The following is a 23,660-nucleotide window of genomic DNA, read 5'->3' on the forward strand; positions in this document are numbered from 1 at the left end:
AGTGTTTCCTGTTCCCTGTCTTAAATAAGTATTCCTTAAGTTTCCAATTGTGACCCTTTGTTTCTCTACTGAGTGTAAAACAGGCCCATTGGTTGAACCTTTATTAGTCCCAATTAAGGTTGTGTTTACTTGGATCAAATATTCTCTTTACCTCTAAATGACTGAAGAAGTTTAGCTCTGTCAGTCTGTCTGTATTTCTTTGTATACGACAAAATAATGTTTTTAAGCGAGAGTTACTTGGAGTTTTTGAAAAATGTTCATTAAAATCAGTGTCGGACGTATTGGGATGCAACATGAAACGCTTATATTTAGAAATTCAGTTAGTTTTTTAAAATTAAAACCATATTTGTATTTCTTTTAGTTCATTGAATCAGCGATTAATAGTAAAGGTTTCTATTGAATTAACTAGAGTTCTGTCAGCTGGTGCAAATAGCTGCTTCTGTAACTCCATATTACAGTATGTGTTTCCCTTGGAAATTTTAGTTATTTTTGCTTAGTTTGCAGTACCCTTGGCAGGACAGCCTGTTATACTTGTAGATTTGTATAAATACAGTAGCTGTAATGTAGACAATCTTGCAATGTTTTAATTCATTTGTTCCTCACAGTGAATACAGGGCAAAGTCTCTGTTAATGTAGAATGTCTGACACTGTCCTTCAGACTCAACGTTGTTGCTTCAAGCCCTAGGAATTCCGCCTTGTAAGTTATTTTTCAGATGAATTGATTGCTTGGATAGAGACAAAAGAACTTGCACATGCCCACTCGAAGCCTGACGCGGTTGTGTCTGACTCAAGAGTGCAACAAGTGGGCCACTTAACCTTCTGTTTGCACTTTTTCCTCTCGCTCTGAGATTATGAACTGAAGTGACTGTGCCGCGTGTTTTGATTGTCATTAGAGAAGAGCGAGTCACAATAACCTCTCTGGGAGCCCTGTGAGAATCTATTCAGAGTGCTCTTATTAGAGATACATGGAATCGGAGGGCTTTTCTTCACTGAATGTGCTCAACGGCCTACACCTAAGTTTAATAAGTTAAAACTATAAACAATTTATGCTAGCCTATGAAATGGTGTCTAGTGTCTGCAGCTGTTTCTTAACTCAGTTTAAGTTGATTTTCATTGTTGAAAATTTAATAAATCTGTTTTTCTTGAATAGTAGAAAATTATGAAATAACACTGCAATTGGACATGTTTAATAACTACAGTGTGTCATGCAGATAAATGGCATACTTTACTCAGTAGAATAACCATTTAGTGTGATTCTTAGATGTGTCAAGTTCCCCTGATGATACATTGTCTTTTTTGCATACTACTGCAGGTATCTAATTATTTCACTATATATTTTCAATCTGAATTACAATCGGGACTTCCAGTGACCTAGATTAGGTCAGGGCAAACAATTTATTCTGTTAACCCACCTACTTCCTTTATCTTCACTTTATCTGTCTTCCAACAACAGTGGGTATCAAAAGTATTCACCCCTTTTGAACTTTTTCACATTTTATTGTGTAGCAATATGAAATCAATATTTATTTAAACAGGATTTTCGTGAATGATTGGCATAGAACACTGTATAATGTCAATTTGAAAACAGAATTCTACAGATCCTCCTAAATATAAAACAGAAAGTAACTTGAGCCCATAAATATTCACCCCCTTTACCATGAGACTCATGCTCAGGTGTAACCCATTTCTTGGTTGAATGGACCACCAGAGTGCTATTAAGTGCTGTTAACATTCAGGTTAAACACATTTGTCTCTGGGCAGTGCAATAATTGATTAGTACAGCTTCCAACGAAAACAAAGGAATATTGAGAGCAAATCCGGTAAAGGGTTTTTGAAAAGCTGGGGGAAGGGGATAGGAGAATTTCCAAAGCATTGCATATTGTGGCTTACATTTATAATTATTTATAATTATTTTTATAATTAATGTAGGAGGAATCTGTAGAATTTTGTTTTCACTTTGATATTATGTAGTGTTTTGTGTTAAACAGTACCTAAAAATGTGTTGATAAAGGAAAAAATTAAATGAGTTATGATGTAACACAAAAAAGTCAGAGGGGGGGGGAGGTAAATATGTCAAATAGCCACCGTAATGATGCATTTTGTTGTTTTGTATAGAATCTTGTTAATTCCTGTTATGAATATGTGTCACCATAGATTAATTGTAATCTACAAGTGCTTGATTTCTGTCTGGAAGATGAATCAACAAATGTAAAAAGTTGCCTGCCTTTAATTACGATTGTGTCAAAAACCATTGTAATGTGTGATGTCAGCCTATGTAGTTCTGATTCATTGATTGAAAATGCATCTTGTTCTGCTTCTGGACAAAAAGAGCAACTGATTAATACCGGTTCTGTTGGTGGTGCTTGTGAAGTGAAAGGTCTGTTCAAAAGCATGCAGTCCATTCTGCTTTGCATTGCAAAGATGGTTAGGGAAACTCTTGAGAGTTTATGATGCAGCAGCTGTTTGTAAGCACACTCTAGTCACAGGAGTTTGTGCTGCTTCTTGATGGAGAGCAGGCGGAAATTGATTATGCGTAAGAAATGACTCCGTCCCGATCAAAACATGATGCGACGCCTGATGCGAGACGAGCTTGTCCCTGAGCACATCCTGTAATTACCTGAAGAGGACTGTGATGATGACAAGGTATAATCCTCCACAGTGTCATGTTCACACTAAGGATTGCATCTGTGGGTTGAACAAGAGTGGAATAAATCTCTAGGGCTATGACATCCATGCAGTTTTGTAACTGTGGTGTGGCGACAGCGTAATCCACTTTCAGTCTCACTTGCTGACAGTCGGGACACTTGATATTCATGTATCCTTTATTTGTTCTCCTTGTGCTTTTATGCGGTCATCTTCCAAATTGCCACCATTTGAGCGTTTGAAAGGCTTCTTGTTTGTGGAACAGTAAACTCTAAAAGTGAGCAATGAGGGTTATGTAATGACCTGCATGCTTTGATCTTTCCATACACCTCAGTGAAAACCCTCCACTCTTGCATGTGGAATACATTGCTGTAACCAGAAGAATCGAATTTCTCAGGCAACAGCCAAGGATAAGAAATGAAACTTGTTTATGTTTGAAAACAATTTGTAACATTCATATTGCAGTATATTGGGTTTTTAAATGTTTCTACCTGCTAGGTAATATTTTGACTTTGCATTGGAGTTGCAGCCTTTTTTATTTAAGAATAAGAACAACAACGCAGGCTTACAGATCTAGTGGATTTTGAATTAGCGTCATGATGCAGTGACTTATGAATCAGTGGTTGTCTTGATTTATTAATTGAGTATGAGTTTTCTGTGAAACATAAGGCTGTCTTATAATATCGCACATCCAATTTAATACTCTTTACTTTTAAAATACTCATACTATATGTACTGTCTTTTTATACTGTTTATATTCTTTTGATATGCAGTATGTGACTATGCTCTCTTGTGTTTGGGTGCTGCACAAACACCTGCAAATTAAAAATTCCCTCATTTAAGGGAAATAATAACTTCAATACAGGTACCTCGAATATATTGCTTTAAAAACAAATCAGGTTATCTTTGCATTACCAGTTTGTTGGGCTGTGCATAGTATTCCAACAGTTATCTTATCTGCCAAAGTACAGGGGGTCCCATTGACATTTTAAGACTGTGGATTTAAAAATGATCTGACTACATTCAAAGGACCTAAACTCCACCCTAAAATGGAGTCCAGAGCATAAAATATGGCAATTTTGTAGTAAAATCATTACAAAATAGCACTGTACTATATGAAATCATTATAGATAAATATTTTGCTGTACACCTTTATAGCTGTATGCGTTTGAGATATTTATTTATTTTTTATGTCTTTTCTGTGCTCCAGCTTTGTCCTTGTAACTGACAAAGATGATAAGTTAAATTAAGTTAAAGTATAAGTAATTTTACTCGGAATTTTACACGTTCAGTATTTTATCTATCTTGATGTAATATTATTCTGTACATACAGTAAGTTGAATTGAAAAGTATATTACTGTGTTGCTTTCATCTTCATGTGTTCTGTAGGAACACTATGCATTAATATTATTGACATTTTTACTTTTAAGGTAAATGTTTCAATGAGTTTAATTTAAAAAAAATGTTGTTCATCACTCACACACACACAAACAAACTCTCTCTCATACGAAATCTCTTTCATTCATTGTTAATTTCTAATTGAGAACCCAATGTTCAGAAAATGTGAATGCACATTACAGAAGTCATCGTCATGTTCTGGTCATTCTGGTTATTGCTGAAATACATCGATTCTTCTAAAAAAAAATGTTGAGCTTAACATCTTGTGGGGAATGTTTACACCCTGTGGTCCCTTCTAATTCCCTGCTTACTGTAGCATTGATTCGCTTTATGGACCGGTTTTACAATCCCCATTAAGGATGTCAAATAGGGACCTACTGTATAAAGTTTTTTATTCCTAATCACAGTGATACATTTGTAGCACAGGAGCCAATGTTTTTAATCTGCAGTATTGTTAAGATACAAAGACAGGATTGTGAGTGGCATGATTTAAAATACACCCCAATTCCATGTTTCGATTCAGAACTTTTCCAGTGCTAATAACCTGATTCATGATTAATTACTTTAGTAACAAATCAATTGCTTAATTAACAAAAGTCAGATTGTTATCATAAATGCTCATAAATGTGTAATGAATACTTCAGTGTTAATAACTTCATGCATTCATGCAAAAGTGTAATTTGTACATCATATTGTACTTGAAGTCATTGAGATAATGACATGTTATATTGCAGCCTGATTTTACACAAAGAAAGGGTTTTGCGATACAAAAACAGGTACTTATGTTAAAATTAAATTTCTTCTTGAAAAGACAGAAACACACATCGGCTTTTTCCTCAGTGTCATGGAATGCTGACATGAACGTGGTGAAACATACAGTACGTATGGGAATTTATAGATTGAGAACTGTTCATTCAACAGAATCTGGATTGCACTGCAGTGTGGCCCCATACTGATCCAGTGCCTTTAAGGATACATGGCCAAAAAATGTGCTTACTATATACAGTATGAATGTATAGTTCATTTGATGGTGATTGTCAAACAATTTTGATTTTGACTGTTGAATAAAAGGTTCACAGCCAGGTATGCAGCATACCATTTTGCAGTGATGTGGAATTTGTGAACAGTTTGCTTGTCAATAAACGTGCTTGTTGCAGATGGTTTGATAGTCTGTTGCGATAAGACCGTCCATTAAGAATATATCTATATCCGCTTTATTTATGAAACAAAACCCTTAATCTATCCCTTTGGGCAAAAAATTATAAAGTCATGGATACTCACAGGAAATGATATCTGTTTTATATTATTCTGATATTCTTTATTTTACTGAGTCGCTCATATGCTGTGCATAATCTCATTCAAAAATCATATTAACCATAGAAGAGCAAACTAAGCACCGTTCTGAAGTATATTTTGGCACAATTTGTTGATTAATATCTCCTTCACCAAAGAGCTTACAATAACATGGGGCTTATTGGTGTATTCCCAGTGTGTGCCCTTTCTAATTCACAATTTAATTTCCTCGTCACCTTATGGTCTACTGATTATTATTGTGAGTAGACATAGCTTTGCTCAGCTCTTCTAATTTAATTTGATCAGGAGTCAAGGTGGTATGGCTACAGGCCTTTAATTTTCTTAATGCCAGTGCTAGTTTGTAATATCATTCGTGTGTTTGCTGATATCGGCGAAATTAAAACAAGGGTCCAGAGTGTATTGCATGAAAACACATAGAACGCTCTTCCATTTCCAAAGGATCTCTCCTGGAACGTGTCCTTCTTTCATTTCCTTGCAGTTCTCCAACTTGTCATTTGTTCTTACCATTAGCTTGTGCCAAGATACTTCATTGTCTTCTAAAATCACATGCACATAAAGTAAAGGAAGGATTGAGTGAGTGAGTTACCTGTAGTCAGTTGAATGATTCATTAATCCTTTTTTTGTGTTCTCAGGTTACCACACGTCGGTGTTTGGGGTGACGAGTGACTGTCTCCTGGAGCACTTGGCTGGGGTGAAGACCAGCGGCTGCACTGTGGAGGTGGTTCCTGCTCTGCCTCGGCTCCAGCTCGGCACCTCCCTGCCTCGGTAAGCCGACCTGTGCCTTTGTTGCTGTAAGAGGCGTTAAATAGTGACGCGGTGTGGCTGAGAATTTCAGAAGATGGGCAGTAGTCTGGTGAAAGACAATTGTAGTTCCCTACAGTGTCAGGTGATTTCTGATGCACCTGGCCCATACCCACCTGCTTGGCAGGAGTTGATAAGATGCAGGATAGGGTACAAAGGTGATATTATTTGTGGACGGGGTTATTTATGGAAATCAGGTGTTATTCCCTAACCTGCACTGATTCCCACCTGTACAAATTGACAGAGAACATTCTTTCCCACCGTGATGCAGCTGTTGTTATGGACCTGGCTGGCCCAATGATGATAGGACTCTACCTCATCACTTTAGATCTCACCAAATACCGGCACTGACAAATAACCCTATCACACTTACAAGGAGTTAGGCACCAAATATCTAACAAATGACCCAGCAGAACCCTTAAGACTTTTCATAACCTTTGACTTCAGGTGTTTTACAAATACGCATTAAACATTTGTAGAAATAAAACTGAACAACTGAAATATTGATCTAATGTGCATTCTACACTACAGTTATGAAATTCTTAATTTTAATAAAACATTTTAATAAATGTAATACATTTGAATAAAACAGGTCGCATACTATTATGTACAGCTTTTGACTTTGTCAGATAAAATCATTAAAGGACATTTACATAGTTTTCCATGTTTATAAATGTATGAGTAAAGAGCATCATTGTCCTTTGGGCTTTATGACCTTGATGTTTATTAATCATAATTTCCCTATTTAGTCATTTGTTTGTATACTGCAATTCAAGGTAACAATGTAAAAATGTGGGACTGAATATTAACTCTGGTTTTGAGATGTTTGTTGACAGAACCATCTCAACAACTACTAGTTCTTCTTCATGGGGTATCTTAATTGACACTCACAGTAGCAGCCATACTGTATGTGAAAAATTAATATTCCCTTAATTCATCATGAAGGCTTGTTCTCAAAACACACTAACCCTGTAGGATGTTCCTTTTTATATTCATTTTTAATCATGGGATATATCAACAATGGCTCCAGCCATTTCGAGACACTAGAAAGTAGAACTCTCTAATGAAATTTTTAATTAGTCTTTGTATAATTAAGTCAGTGTAAGCAGCCACAGACAAACTTAGGGCTCATCAGCATAGCATGGCTGAAACTTGATGAATGAAACAGGCTTATGCATTAATCTTCTTATGAACATCTTTCTAGAGTATAATATTTTTAAAGAGTAAGTAGAGGTTGCTATGGATCATGGGGTATATGATTATGAAATAGATGTGATCATTTTGCAATTCTGTCCTTGGCTTCCTACTTTGACTTTTGAATATCCACAAAGCAGAATTAGAAATCTCTTCAGATGGTTCTTTTTCATAGCATATGAAACACTTAACAGGTAATTCAGATTCACATTGTATATCCCATGATTCCTCGCAATGTTTCCTCGCTCTAGATAGATAAAAAAAATAAATTCTTTTGACATGTTATGAAGTAGCTACAGGAGAAAAAAAACATGTAAGCCCAGACATACAGAAAGAAAATATAGCTGTTCCTTTGGACTATGCAGTTGCTAGAAGGCAGTTGGCATTGTAAATGAGACCTAATCTTTGGCAGTCATATCTGCAGCAGAGTCTCCTAAAGCCAAATTTCTGTTCTATATTAGTTCTGAGTCACGCGTCATTGAACGCTCATAATTCTGACAGCTCCTGCCTCTGGCCAAGTATGATTCCAGTCAAAGTTTATTCCAGAATAAAACTGTTTTTATATATATTATGACATTATTTTAGATTATGAATAAGAGTCTTTCTTGGGGTTAATGCTATTAACTATAAGGAGTGTTTTGTCCTCTGTTATAGAGGTTTTTCAGTTTTTTAAGTCATGCCACCCAATAACATTTTTCTGCATTCTTGCCCCACACTTGCTGATAAGGGACAAAACCTTCACTCTTTGCTGAAAAGAACTTGGGTCCACTACTAGCAAATTCACCTGAGTTGACATAGTCCAGCCTCCACCGTACTGATGGCATGAAAGGGTTGTTCTTGCAAGAATAATTATTACTTTCTGTAGTTTTGTCTTTTGGGGCGGCATGGTGGGGCAGTGGTTAGCACTGCTGCCTAGCAGAACTCTCCCAGGGGCAATTTTCAGGATTATAATGTGAATATCAAACTTTTACTCATAAAACCCTGCCTGCCAAGAGTTTCAGATCAAGTTTAAACTTCCGTCTGAAGGCCGAGCTGGGTTAGGTTTGTCACAGCTGTTGAATCTCTTGCAGCTGACAGGCCTGTGTCCCAGGGCACCAAGAGAGAGGAGAAGCATGGAGTTTGTCTGTTCTCTCCGTGTTTGTATAGGTTTCCTCCCACAGTCCAAAGACATACTAGCATGTTAATTGGCTTCTGGGAGAATTGGCCCTGATGTGAATGTGTGTGTTTCTGTGTCTGTGTGTCCTGTGATGTCATCCCGTCCAGCGTCTGTCCCAACTTGCGCCTTTGCTTGCCAAGATTCGCTCCAGCTCCCTTGCAGCCCTTCATTGGATGAAGTAGATAGAAAATGGATGGATGGATTTATCTTTATTTTTAATAGGCTTGACATTCTCAATAGGTTACATCATCTCATCATCTGTTGCCAATCAACTTCCCCAGTAATGAGGTGATTTAGTGCTTTTGCAAAAGTCACTCCACTGTATCATGGTCTGTCTTGAATGATCAATTAATCATTCTGATGGCAAAGCGTTTAATCATAATCCAAGATCTTTGTCCTTTGTTTTTCTAAAAACATGCATGCATGAATAGAGAGCAGAAAGTTCTTTTGATGCTCAGTATGAATTGACTCATTGGTTGGGCAATGTCTCTTAAAGGAGAAGTTTAAGTTGATTGCAAGCTTCTTTTAAAGGGGAGCTGATGGCAGAGTTTGTGGTCCATGATTTACCATCACGCTGAGGAAATACAGTGATTAAACAGTCATCATGCACCTGAACCTTAGCATACCACATGACTGCAATCATTACTATCCAGGTTAGAATTTTAACTTTATTTCAAGATATCAAGCCAAGGGAGAGTCCTATGGAAACAGAATTCTGACCAAGGGGAGAAATCTTGTGATTGCATTGTAATTTTTGGCCAATCAACAAAATTAACACAGTTTAACCTTTTTGTCGACAGCCAGGATATCAGAGTGTATTCAGGAATAGCCTGGGACAAACCAAATTCTCCCCACCTGTCTAATTGCAGCCTGACGCAAGTCAGACGCTGTGCACAGTTTGTTTTAAAAAGCAAAGATCAGCACATAGCAAACTTCCCCAAGGAGCTGTCTTCAGCACCGTGCTAAGCAATGCTTTCCCTCTCTCTGTGTGCCCTGGGGCATGCCTGGCAGCAAGCCTGCCAGCTGAAGGAGATTCGAAAGCTGTGACGAACCTAGCCCAGCTCTGTCTTCACAAGGAAGTTAAAACTGGACCAGAAACGCTTGGCCAGCAGTGTTTGTAAATGTAAAAGTTTGACATTCACCTTACATTTTTGAGAGTTAAACTATTATTCCAAATGCATGTCTGAACTAAAAAAGTCTAGATCACAATAAATGAATGTTTACTTGCCTTCGGGAATATAAATGTGTTTAATTATATGAGACTTACAGAGTAGCGAATGACAAATCTAAATGTTAATCCTAATGTTATTAATGCCCATGTAATCCTTAGAGAATGATCAGACAGTCGTATCAGTATGTAAACCGATCGATTCACATAAAATGCACATTATATCTCTTATGGGTTGCTATGAATGTTTAGGTATTGTATTAAGAAATTATTCATTTTATAGTCGCCTCCTTGATAAAGATGAGCAAAAAAGGCTGTATAAGATAAACAACACGGGTAATGAGCTATATTGTAATTTTCTGACATGGAATATATTTTACTTTTTTAATAATTCAAATCAAATCAACCAAAATTTCACATCTCAAATTATAAATTGGATTCCAAAAATATTAGCACACTGTTTTAAGTACTTTGTTCACCCTCCTCTGGTGAGAATAACAGCAAAGAGCCTTTTTTATAATGTTTTCTGAGATTGGAGAACACATTTGGAGGGATATTACCTTCTTCTATAGAGAATTGTTCCAGATCCCTGAAGTCCAGGCACTTTGTTGGCCTGTGATGCATATTTTGATTGCAAAATATTGATGTTATGGTCAGTTAACTTTTTTGTGTGGATTTTAATGTGTGCTTGCTATCGTTTTCTTGCTGGAAGATCCATGTGTAGCAAAGTTTAACCTTCATGCAGAGGCAAGCAATAGAACAGTATGTCCTGGCACTTGGTAGAGTTCATGGTGTACTGTAAATGACCTTAATAAGGGCCCTAGGACCAGTGAAAGCAAAACAGTCCCATGACATCAAAGATCCCACACCATTTTCAGAATAGGTATGATGTTCTTTTCTGTATACACATTAACCTGCTAGAAGGGTGTATGGCTCTATTTCCATCTCATCTGACAACAGTATCTGGTTCCAATCCTAGTCCCAGTGTCATTTAGCATAAAATATTTAGCATAAAAACTTCCTCATCAGTATCAAGGGTGCAAATATTTTTAGAGGTGACTCTATATTTTGAATCTTATTGCGGCGACTGCTTGTTATTCTGTCCTGTTGATTCTAGACGTCCTTTTAAGCAAACTCATAATTTACTTTTCCAATTTCTAATTGCTTCAGTAAATCAAAAGCCTCCCATTGTTACCCAGGTATAATGAAAATAGTGCCATTTTTGAAAAGGAATAGTCCTATTTCTATGTATTCACTCAAGCTTTTTACTTCAACTTCACTGGAAATTTGTGGAATGAGCTTGACCAAAGGGATAAAGAGAACTTTTGAATGAGAGATGATGAGTATGCAGTATTAGATAGTGATACACTCTATCTACAGTATGTGATGCCTACAGTGTGTGCAGATGTTATTGCTGATGAGGGAAAGATTAAAGTCAATTTCTAGGAAAACGTATTGTCTTTCTTGACATCCCTCAATAGTTCGTTAATTTGTTCGTAACTATGTTGCAGTGAAATTTCCATTTTTTCATTCCCTAACTGTTCACTAAAACTCTGAAGCATGTGTTATTGTGTATGTGCTCCTGAGGTTCATCTGTAAGTTAAGTTTGGTTTTTGGGCTGATTTGTTCTTGATAATATTCAATTTATGTTGCTATCTGAAAAACTAATAAAATATAAGATGCTGTCTTTTGCATCTTTTGAATATGTATTTGCAGAGCCTGAAATTGATAAATCATAGAGAATGAATTTCTAGGGTCTACTTTCAGCAGAGCTGGACAATTATGTATGTGTAGTTCTTGATGACATGTAAATGTAACAGTTTACAGATTTATATTGGACATTTGAAGAATAGCTTACGTTAACACATCATTAAGTGTCACCATTACCACCAGTTTATTTTTTCCTCACAAATGAAATAAGTTAAAAAATAATTAACACTGCAAGAGGCGGCAAATGAGGACAGGTTTGGGTTATCAGTCTCATCCACTCTAAACTATGTCTAAATCCATCACTGTCAGGCAGAAATCTAAATCGGTTCTGCTCTGTCACTAAAATAATTTATATAGACAGTTTTCTGGCTTAAAGACACATTTTTAATTATTCTTGCACACATAAAAAAAATCAAATTAATCCTTGTTAATCTGTTAATTACAGGTTCTTGCTTTGCTTGTGAATCTTTTTTTGTTAAAGATTACTGTGTACTTGACAAAACCTGATCAATTAAATACCTTTTGTAATGGTTTTAGTTCTTAGGTTGCTTTTTTTCTTTTAGCCTGTATATTACTTTACCCTTTTATTTACCTTTTCAGATATTTTCAGATGTCTTGTAAATGTTCCTTCAATACTGAGTCACTTTGGATTATCCGAGATACCTAACCTTTTATTTTCTTGACATCTCTAGGGCTGCAATTATCACCAAATCCCCTAGGTGCACAGATTATAATAGAAGTCCCCTAATAGCTAGAATACGGATGAGTGCCTCAATATACAGTATTGACATAAAATAAACTCTTAAATTGCACCACAGAAGCATTTAATCAAACCAAACAACAAAGCACAAAGCGTGTTTTAACAGATAAGAGTGTACAATCACATTTCATATAGAAGCTTTTATAAGCACTGGATTTCTTTGATCTAGTTTTTCCAAAAAACCCTGGCAATTTTATTTTACTAATACCTCACATCTGCTAATTGTTTAATTTGATGCACATTGAGCATCTTTGCTGCTGGACTTTTGTATTGCTTATCTTTCTGTTAGAAACAAGCGCACACATAAAATATTTGTAGTCCTTATAAATGTGTAACATTACATTTACAAATGTAAATTGCTTGTATTGGCCAAAATCGGTAACTGTAACCCCAGCGAGTAAAGAGTGACTAATCAGCCAATGGATCTCATTAATCTTAGAAAACCCTTTAGATGAGCTAATTAAAATTTTAAAGCTTAAACTTTGTTCCTAATTTTATTTTGTCAGAGCTTAATTGGTTCTGCTTCTTATTTCATGATGAGTAAGGTTGAAGTGATCAGTTAGTCTAGCAGGCAGCTCTTAAGATTGTGAAACTAGAGTGCTCGTGCTTTATTTTTAAATCCCATGTTGATGGCAAACTTTCTCATTAATAACCTTGCCAAGTCACAATAAGTCATCAGACACCTAGCCTGGAGACTGGTTTGAATACTGGCAGTTCATTTAAAATGTGAAGGCAAAGAATCATAGATTTTCTTTCACTTTGACCACCTGAGCTTATTGATACTGTATGTGTGCTGTGGACAATTACTTCTGAAATTCTTGTGAAACTTTTCCTTTTCTCTGACTTTCTAACATGAAGTTTTCACAGCAGAGAAGGCAATACTGAGTCACTTGTAGAGGGAACAGGTTTTTAGCACATTGGCACTACACCCAGGCAAATCACATACAGTAATAAAACAAGGGGCTGGTTATAAAACTCTTTATGCTTCTCAGTGGTAATACACAGAGCAGCAGGCAGGAACATTTCGGCAACATATACAAAACTTTTGTGCTGTACTAAGCTGAAATACATTTGGTGCTGCTGTCCAACAATGGAATGACAATGAACAATGTGTCCTCATTGTGTTTTGTTGCTTGTTTCTAACACGGGTCATTGAAAGTCGGTCTTCATGTTCATGACCTTTGTCTGGTTTGAAAAGCCTGGCGCTGAATGCCGGTGCTAGTGCAGGTGAAAGCTGCCACTTTTTGTAGTTGTGACAGGGAGTTGCAGAATGTTATTTTGTGCACTACAGCACACACAAAAGGCTGCTGTGCCTCTACCGTACCGCACTAGCGTGGCTCTGCTTAGTTTGTCAAGTGCCAAACCCATCTGTGCTACTGTTGGTGGACCAAATCGATTTCAAGCAAAAACATACACTTCAAACTTGTTGCAATTATTTTTTAGCTAAACGTGAACATGTTTTAATTATACTTGAACCAGACTTAATTCTCTGTAGGGTGTAGGGAATGCAGGGTGAATGATACATTATTTAAAGCATTATATTGTAAGTATTCAGTCCCTTTAATAGTTTCCAAAGCTGCTGGATAACAAATGATACCTTCGCATTCTTTTCCAATCCATATTTTTATTGCCAACTCACATGCTCAAAGACGGGACACTTTTAATAAGAAAATTAGTTATCAGCAAATATTTAAAAGAAATTCAAAAACTGAATGTGCTGTTTGCATAGGTATTCAGACACCTGTGGTATGGTAGCTTTAAGTTTGGTTGCTAACTTTCCGAATTTGATATATAATTACTATTGTTACTTTTTCATAGTTTTCAACTTCCTTTTCTAATTTCATATTCACCATTTGCTACAATATTATTTCCATATAGCCACAGGTTTGATCAAGTTTGGTTATAAGAGTGCATCGTTTTGGGTGGTGTGTAATTTTTCAATCATTTATACCATCATTTACAGCATATCATTAGATTGTTTACAGACAGTTAATAACATTAGGTATCTATTAATGCTTTACACTGCTACTGACAGAGTGAAATTCTTACATTTATTACCTGTGCAAAATCTTACTGTCATCTTTATCTTGTGGTTGTCCTTCTTTAGCTCTGCCCACACCCTGCAGCTTTCCTCTGGAGAAGAGGTCTCCACCAGTGTGTCAGTCCAGCTCTTCAATGGAGAGACCCAGCAACTCATCATCAAACTAGAGAACATTGGCACAGAACTTCTGGAGTCATTGGAGATTACTTCAAAGACTGTCAATACTAAAGGTAGGAAAGGTCTTTCAGGTTGATCTAAATATATTAACTGGTTTACAAATGAGATTAAATGTTAGACCATTTGTGTTTCTGTGTTGTTTGCTATTTGACTCAGAACCTTACTACAGTTTTAATTTTATGTTTAATCCTTTGTGCTAGGATGTCTTGGGCAGGTTTTAAAGACTTCCCTCTGTCCCGTTTCAAATTCATCCAACCTTGTTCCTTACAGTCAGTTGGTAGTTTGATAATGTTGATCACAATGGCATCAATATTGTGGGTAGTGTAATCTTGGTAACGCTTAAAATGTGACAACTGAGTTTTGTCCTTCATTAAAATGTTATATAAATAGGTGCACATTTCTACACTTTGGGTAACAGTGTCAGGAAAAATAAATTAATACGTGTTATAAAAGCTTGTTGGAACCTTCTGAGTAGCTCAGTGTACAGGGGCCATTCACATAACTTTGTGATAAAGGTTTTTAGAAACAAGATAGTTTCTCAGTATAATCAACCTTCATTTCAGTAAGCCTAATTATCCATCAAGCTTCCAGTTCCCTATTAATCTCATTCTTCTGACTGCTCATTTAAATGCTTGTGAATGGTATATTTAAAAAACATCCATAACATCAGACTGTGTACCATGGAATGCAAAGATCTAATGTCAGAACAACTAATAACCATTAACATCTCAGTCTGGGCTGTAATGTGGATGATTTAACTGTTTAACTTACAGATTTAGACTGACAAATGAAAGCCTGTGTAGCTCTAGGCTTGTGAACTGGGATGTAGTCATGCACTGATTGAACATCAGGTGTCAACCTCCCCTGCTGTGTTTCTACAGTTTGACAATCTTACAAAACTGGGGCTGTACTCGATTATCTGGGGTTGTACAGTACTTCTATCTGGCATGTAATCAATTATCATTACCCCTTTTGAGTTCCAAAATATTTTGCCATAATCTTATCTGCTGAGGCTAGGTGGTGTCATTTCTCTAGGGGTGAAAACAGAGCTCTAACTGCGTTGAATAGTCTTGGTCAAAGTGAACTCATGTCTCATCACTAGGAACAAGATGAGAGTCAACTCCTTACTAAATTTTCAGATGGCAGGCTTGTGAGCTGGGTGTTCAAATGTTTTGGGAAAATGTGGCAGAAACTTTTGATATGCAAAATTGTCCATGGGTTAGGGTTACAATGTTTCCAACATAAATGCAAAATCTTCGTACCTGTCACTCAGCAGTCGGATATTATGATGATTTCAACAGCAACGTTATTAGTCCTGGACTGATTGTGTCCGAGACTCATACAGACTTGGGAGACATCTTCAGTTCTTTCCATTCTTTGTGTTCTCCCTTGTTTATCATGTTACTGTGGTATATTGAATTTACTTTGCAGTTTCTTACAAATGTGTGACAAGTGCTTGTGGGTCAGGGTTTGAAAATGTGTTTTATGGTGATATTGGAAACTACAAAATGGAATTTGTTGTCTTCAAATACAAACATGAAAATTGAACTATACAGTATGTATAATTGTAACATAAATGTTAAAAACCCGCTGTTTTTTTTAATGAAAATCAAAGGAAGTAAATGTGGAGATACAAGAATCACACTAAGTTACTAGAACCAATTCGAATGTACTCTTTTTGCTTTTTAAATTATACCTGTAAGCTACAGTATAATGTGATGTTATAGATATCATCTCTTTTTGTACCTTTAGTATATTATCAGATCATTTGGGTCCTGTAAATATTATAATAATATAATGCAATATTATTAGATGAATATAAGAAAATTATTATTATTTGGGGCGCTGTAAATGCAATATTAAACTGCAATAGAAGTTTTCACTTTCACAGGCTCAGTACTTTGCACAAAAAACTATAATATACAACTGAAAACAGTGATAAAAAGTTACCTAAAGGAATGATGCATATTAGCTTGTGTTTTAAACCCAAATTTTGCTATCTAGGTAGGCTATACCTTAATGATGCCCTAAACAAATTATATGTTCCTTTGAAAAACAACTGATAAATTTGATGTTGGATATTTTAAAAATAAAAACAAGGTCAACCAGAACAGTGCCAGTCAATCAGGTGTTTCTCCCCTCAGATGGTGACAAAAACAGTATGCCAAATTTTTACTGAGGGCTGCGTAAAAACTCCTGCGGCGTTTGGCAGGGTTGTTGAAACAGATTATGTCTGTAGACATTTGGACCTTTCAGCAGATCCTGTAGAGCAGCAGGTAAATCACAGGTACTGTATCGAGAGTCTTAAGTTTGAATGATGGAATAATTTTGTATTTTTCTTTTTTTTTTTGCTGAGACATACACACTTCAAAAACACAATCCATCGGATACAACATGACAGTATATGAATGATTAGGTACCAGAGTTTTTTTTTCACGTTTTACCTAGGGATATTTGGATCTGAGTATCTGAAGTGGAAATAATCAGCCTCAGTCATACCCTGAAAAGTGGAACACTGAGAGCTGTATATAGAAATTGACAGCAATTACTGTCCTTCTCAAAATCCACCTTTCAATAATGCACATAAACCGCTAAACTTTTTTGAACACCCCTCTTCCACGTTCTTGTTTTTGTTTTGGCTGCAGGTTGAGTCCTGTAGTCAGACATTGCTGCATTAAATCTGTTCTCCTTTGTCACATGACTCTAGCTGAGATTCCCCAAGTGGTGGAACACCGTTGTTTGAATGCAGGCGAGGTTGTGTAAGCATGACTCAGACAGAGTATCCCATTTTCTCGTGGTTTCTTGGGCTCCTGTGAGCTGGCATGATGTTGTCGGCAGGAGTTGTGTCATTCATCCAACTGCTGTTTGCACTGTAGGATTTACAGGCTGAAAAGACACAGTTAACTCTTTCAAGGACATGTTTTTCCCTTTTCCGTCTGTGCTGGTAGAAGTGGAGATTCTAGTTTGATGGATTATAGAAAGACAAGCTAATCCTATCCTAAATATCAAGACTTTTCAAGCTAAACCATGTCTACTCATCATGCACAGTAATATAACCTTTATTGTTTCGGCCATATTGCACATCAGATTATAAAAAAAAAACTTGAGCTCACCCAGTGTCTTATTAATGGTTGGAAAAAGTAACTACAAACCTAAGGGAAAACATAACCTTTAGGATTATCTTTTGGTGAATTTGGACTATTGTACCTACTATATCTTGGACTGGCTGCTTTTTGATGATGACCTTTTTTAATGCACTCTAAAATATCCTTTTCTCTTCGTGTGGCTTGTTTCTGGTGTCTTTCTCTCTGTCCTAGTGGCTTGCCTGGAGGTCACTGGTCACTGCTTTGGTTTCTTGCCTTCTGCACTGGCAGTCCTTCATGCTTGCCCGCGCCTTTTTATTCTGAGTTACCTCACATTGCTCAACACCTGCTCTCCCTCGGTTGTTCTCCAGATCTCTGCGGCTCTCCCTCTTCTTCCATCTGACTACAGCAATATGCCACAAGATGCGAGAAGCTTGTCCACATTTAAATTTAAATCAAGACTCATCCAGTTGCAGAGATAAAATGTTAATTTTTTTGTCTCTAAACGGCTTCGGATTTAGATTGATTTTGTTACCAGTCCTCTATCGTTTTCCCCCAGTGCCTAAAACCTGAAATAAAGTGTTTTTTCCATGCATTTGACGTCTATCTGAAATGTGTATTTGTCATATCCACTCTTGTTGTCAAAGTGTTTTATTGGCTGCATATGCTTTTCTGGGTTTGAAGAAAACCGTTGTGTGTGCAGAATATCGTTATAATATACAAAAATATACTTATGTACTTGTTCTTGATACTCATTTCTTTTGATTTATGTGTTAGATTTGTTTTCCATATTATACAGTATACCTTTCTCAGATGTTCACTTTAAGATAAACACTGCCTAAAATGGTGGCAGTGTACAGCAGTATGCTTTAGAAACCTTCTGACAGGAGGGTTGAGGGATCAAATAGCAGGTAGGGATACTGTTACTGTGTCTTTGAGCAAGGTTTGTTGCCGAGATCGCTCTAGCATTCCCATCAGATGAATGATTCCAAATAAATAAATCTGAATGTAAAACAAAATAAAGTGAAAGTCTGCCAAATAAATGCATGACCAAGTTCAGTATTACCACAGCATCAGTGAGTAAATACTGGAGACTGTTTACTGCATTCTCAAGCAGAGTAAAAGCTATACTTTAATATTTTAAGGCTTTGTAAGGCTCTTGTGAATGCACCAGCTTGGAAAATGTTAAAATATAACTGCATGAGCTACAGAGTTATAAAACTATGGCATAAAATATTTTTATTCTGTGCATGTCCAGACATCATTTAACTTTGATAACGGTTTGATATATGATGTTGCAGACCTACTTGCATTGAAAAGTAACTATACACGACTGTAAAATGAAAAACTTCATATGCTGTCCATACTGTACATCTGCAGCAGCATTTACAGCATTTGCCCACAGCATAATGTAGCTATGAGTTTTCCCCACATACAGATGTACATCATGTTTAGTACTGACAATGCTTTTTAATGTTCTTTTGTAAAGCGTGATGGGCTGGGGATTCTTCAGTAAAAAAGCTTTTAGTGGATTATTTGCCAATATACTGTTGTTTTTTTAGAAGTTATCTTATGCTTAACCTTTAAAATCTTTGGGCCCAGGATTTTTTTGGGTGTTCCACGAAACTTTTTTCTGGCGTATAGCTGGATATCAGAGCAACTCGCTTGCTATGAAGACATGGTTGAATGAACTGGCAAGATTGTTCTTTTAAATGAAAAGGTTTATCAAGGATAAGAGAATTGCCCTAATTAACGCTTACTGTGCTTGAATGTGAAAAATGTCTGCTCATTAACAAAAAGCAATTGATGCTCTGACAGGCATAAAGTATCATGTATATTTTCATCTCATCTAAATTATGAACTTTAAAAAAACATACAGCATTGTCATATGTGTTCTAATTTGGTTACGAACTGCGTAAGAAAATAACTGAGGTAAGGCTGGAGACTTAAGACTGCTGTCAACTCATCCTACACGGTCATTTGTTTTCATGGCATCAAATCATTTATTTCAAATGACACCAATGAGCTATTGTGTTATTTCTAGGTATGCCATGCCTTCAGACTGACTACCTTTGTTTTTCTGTATTACCTGTTTTGTCATCATTAATGCTTTCTGGTGCTCTAACACTACTTTTCTTAGTGCATAATGCATTTTCAGGTACCCATAATTATTTTGAATTACCAGTAATGTCGAAACCAGTCAGGGCTTCTGCCCTTCAAGAAAGGTGTGAAATTCAAGTATTCACAAGAAATGGTAATATTAAGCAACTGTTTATTTTAATTTGGAAGGATGCATCATTTATTTAGTTTTTGAAATATTATTAATATGGTATAACTATGAATAAGAATTTATTATCTGTATTCCTATGCATAATTGTCAAGTGGGGAGCTGTGTCACTGTGCTTTGGCTGCCAAAATTACAATTTCAAGCTGAAAAATAGAAATACAAGCACACTAATATTACAGACCAAACCCCGAGTTTGCCAAAGCTTTCCAAAGCATAGAGTTAGTCCTTACTTGTTCCTTCCTAATACATAACACTCATAAAACTATTTAAATTAATGCTTTATCAAATTAAAGTGGAAACAGTAGTTAATACATTTAAATGCAGTTTATGTATTATTTAATGCTCTTATATAAGAAAGTGAAAAATACAGCTTTAGTAGGATGCTGTTTAAAAAAAAAAAGGGTGGCTACATGAAACAGCCAAAAAGTGAGAGGAATACTTTGAAGTTACTGAGAATGTGGGATGGATGAAAGTCATGCTCTCACCTGAAATGGCAAACCATGTGAATGTTAATATCTCTTCTAGCTCTGCTGTTGCCACAGGTCTCTATGGAGCGATTGCTGTCAAGAAACCAATAAAATAAGACCTAGAATAAGTCAAAATATTGAATACTGGAACAGTGGAATGAAATAGTGTTACTAGTTCAAATTGAAAGTTTTTGGATATGGACAACACAATATTTTCTTTGTGGGTGAGAATGTTTTTGGGGGATGTGTCATCTTTGGAGTATGAAGACTTCCTTTTCTTGGTTTTTCATTGCTGGTCTTTACTGACCTTTGGTGATGTAAAGACTAATGTGTACACCTGAAAAATGTAATTTAGGATTTTGGAAAGGCTATGCTGATTATGCAGTGTAAGCTTTTTACAACATGCCTTATTACACCATGCTTTGGTATATACCAGTATTGTTGTGTCATCTCAGTTGGATATACATTTCTTGAAAATCCAACATATTTTATGTTTTATATAAAATATGTAGCCTGTATAGCATTTTAAAATGTATCATGGCTATACAGTTTTTTGTTCTGAAATTGCAATTACATGCCATAAATGGAGCCAGGATCCACTAGATAGAAAGCTCTCACTTTAGATCACTATGTATGGTATTTCTATGTACTGTGCTGTAGCACTCATGTATTGGAAGTCTTCTTTAAGCCCAGTAAAAGGAAATTTTGGTTGCTGAAAATAAAAATCACCAGAATATAATAATATTTCTTAAAGTTATTAAAATATTAGTTTATGAATAGAAATCTAATGTATTTATATAGCCGGTAGTGATAGATGAAAAGGAAAAAAAGTACAAAACAGTGTTCCTCCTTCTTCAAAAACATTTTCTGCATCAAATTCTTTAATTTGCTGTTGTTATTTTTGGAGCGTTTTGATATCTTCATTGTGACAACATTTTCAAATTTGGAAATTCATTTGGAAATTTGGAGTTCAAATTAAAAACAATGAACAACATACGACTGAACAATCATAAATTATATGAGTACTTCTAAAACATCAAGGCTCTTTTTTCTTTGTATTTTGCAATGTTTTGATATTTGGCAGTTATCTCGTTTTTCCTTTGTGACGGTAATAGGCTTCCATAGCCCTGAAGGTCCCACCTTATTATGTATTTGAACTATGACCTCTAACATGAGGGGACAAAGAAAGATGAGAAATACGTGGACAAAACCCCCCCCAACATTTTCTGACCTCCAACACACCTTAATGAATTCTGTGAATATCTACAGAAATCCATGTTGTACCTTAGCTACATTCTTGCAGACTACCTTAATCTAGATGAACGTATTTACACTACTGTTTTGTAAGTGCAAGTAAAATATTAAAATGTTTGGAGTGGTGCAAATATCGACAGTCCTGCATCAGATTATTCTTAAAAATAAAAAAAGCATGTAGCAGCGTACTGCCTACCGTGGTATACAGTATCTACTGACACTTTGCCCATTCTAGATGACTGAATCTGTAGGTTAATTGGCTTTTGGGAAAATTGACCCTGGTGTGAGTGTGTTTGCATGGCATCCCATCCAGGGTGTACTCTGCCTTGTCCTGTAGCTTGTCAAATTGTTTTCTCTGGCTCAACGTGACCCTGAACTGGAAGAAGTGGTTAGAAAATTAATGAATGGATAGATGGAAATCCTGTTTGTAAGTGTCATGATTTCAAACATGGTAAGAAAATTTGGAAAACTTTTCAGGAGGCCTGAAAACTTCTACAGACCCTGTATGCCATTTTATGCTATTATAATCTATGTTGCACTTATCCTTATTTTTCCTCAAACAGTGGTACAGTTTCACAGTAGAAATGAAACATAGCCCTGTTGCTTTTTCCTTTATAAAATAATCAAGGTCTAACTGGAATGACCCTCTAAAGCTTGACAGAAAAAATAACAAGTTGTTCTGAAACTCCATTTGAATCGTGAGATGCTGCCAGATGAAGGGGACTTTTGAGAGAAATAAGCTTTGCTTGTAGGGGAGCTGACAATATTAATAAGTAATGAAGGCAAGAAAAGATAATGGAATCGATTTGACTTTGTTGAGCAGACTGCATTTTTGCTTTAATTGAAGTCTTCCTTTTGTATCCCTCGGCAAAGATTGTGATTGTCTTGTCCTATGGCTGATACTGATTTAATGTGATATAAGACAGTATTAGCAACATAAATGTTCTTTCAAATAATCAACCCACATCATGAAGGTCTTTAAAACAACATAAAAATAATAAATGTCCAGCAAGTGAATCTTGGTGCATAACAAAAGGCAATAAAACTATAATATAGGAGTTTTTATACAGTATGTATCATACTGTATATATATACACACACCTAGGGTATATCACCTTAACTGATTAATGTATTACAGTTAAAATTAAATCAAAAGCCTTTGAAAGCTACGACATGACAGATCATTTTCTTCAGCTCTCTATGACCCGGGAAAATCTTTTTTGGACCTAAAGGGACGTCAGACTATCAGTGACTTCAGCTTCGATTTTAGCTATACCTCTCATGTCACTGTTCCATAACTGTCAAAGCTTTGTCACCCAGACATCCGTCTAAAAATAATGTTTATCAAAAGGGAACACACTGGCTTAGGCCTCAGTGTCCATGGTTCCTATTATAACCATGCACTGATTCGGATTTCAAACTATGACATTGTGGCACAATTTAGAAGAATTCTGAACACATTGTACTATTTTTCACTAGTCTGACACTCTGGGAATCCCTTTTCTGAATATTTACTATTCCAGGAGATGCTTTTAATTACAGTGGAAAGTTTCTAAAAAATTCCAAACTGCAATTATTTTTCATTTTATACACTGCCAGTTTGGAATTGCTGGTTATTAATCGAATTTGCTTCAGTTTTATGACCCTCTTCATAGAATGTAGACCATGTGTGCTTTTCTTGAAAATAACTTGCTGTGATCTACAGTCTTGAACATTGCAGGACCCACTGTGTCCACATCAACTAGAGAAGAGATGTGGTTCTAACGAATGTGAGTGCAAACTCACAGGCCCTGGGCAAGTCACATTAACTGACCCTGTTTGGCCTTGAGCTCCTCCAATCACAAACAGCACTATATCAGTTCTGATTCACTGTTTGGGGAATTTTGGTTATGGTCAGCTAATGGAATAGCCTGGATTCGAACCACTGATGTTTGGACTTAAGTCTCTTTCTGCAATCCAAAAACAGTTTTACAGTGTGAGCCATGTGTGAGCTGCCAACATACTGTATTAAAACCATTAAACAAATGTCTGTGGTATGAAATTACATAGCAGATGTCCTCTTAAAAACGAGCATTTAAATTTACTAAATAAGTAAGAGACTGTTAATCTCAGAATAAGTCTGGTATGAAGAGGTTCAAGTGTGGAGTTGCATCCACATGTGTCGGCTACCGAGGAATGAGTAAAGGTTAATTCTGCACTGAGAAGTA

At 36.1% G+C, this 23,660-nt stretch overlaps 1 protein-coding gene across 3 annotated transcripts in view; it reads left to right on the forward strand.

The window, feature by feature from the left end:
- trappc9 (trafficking protein particle complex subunit 9) overlaps window positions 1-23,660 on the forward strand; it is a 619,314-nt gene that overhangs the window by 105,554 nt on the left and 490,100 nt on the right. For all 3 annotated transcript variants that reach the window (XM_088601827.1, XM_088601825.1, XM_088601826.1), the window contains 2 exons: window positions 5,988-6,120; window positions 14,252-14,415. In XM_088601827.1, the coding sequence (XP_088457953.1) occupies window positions 5,988-6,120; window positions 14,252-14,415 (297 nt within the window). The remainder of the gene's footprint in view (window positions 1-5,987; window positions 6,121-14,251; window positions 14,416-23,660) is intronic.

Source organism: Lepisosteus platostomus, chromosome 12, assembly GCF_059453375.1.
Source record: "Lepisosteus platostomus isolate fLepPlt1 chromosome 12, fLepPlt1.hap1, whole genome shotgun sequence".
NCBI lineage: Eukaryota > Metazoa > Chordata > Actinopteri > Semionotiformes > Lepisosteidae > Lepisosteus > Lepisosteus platostomus.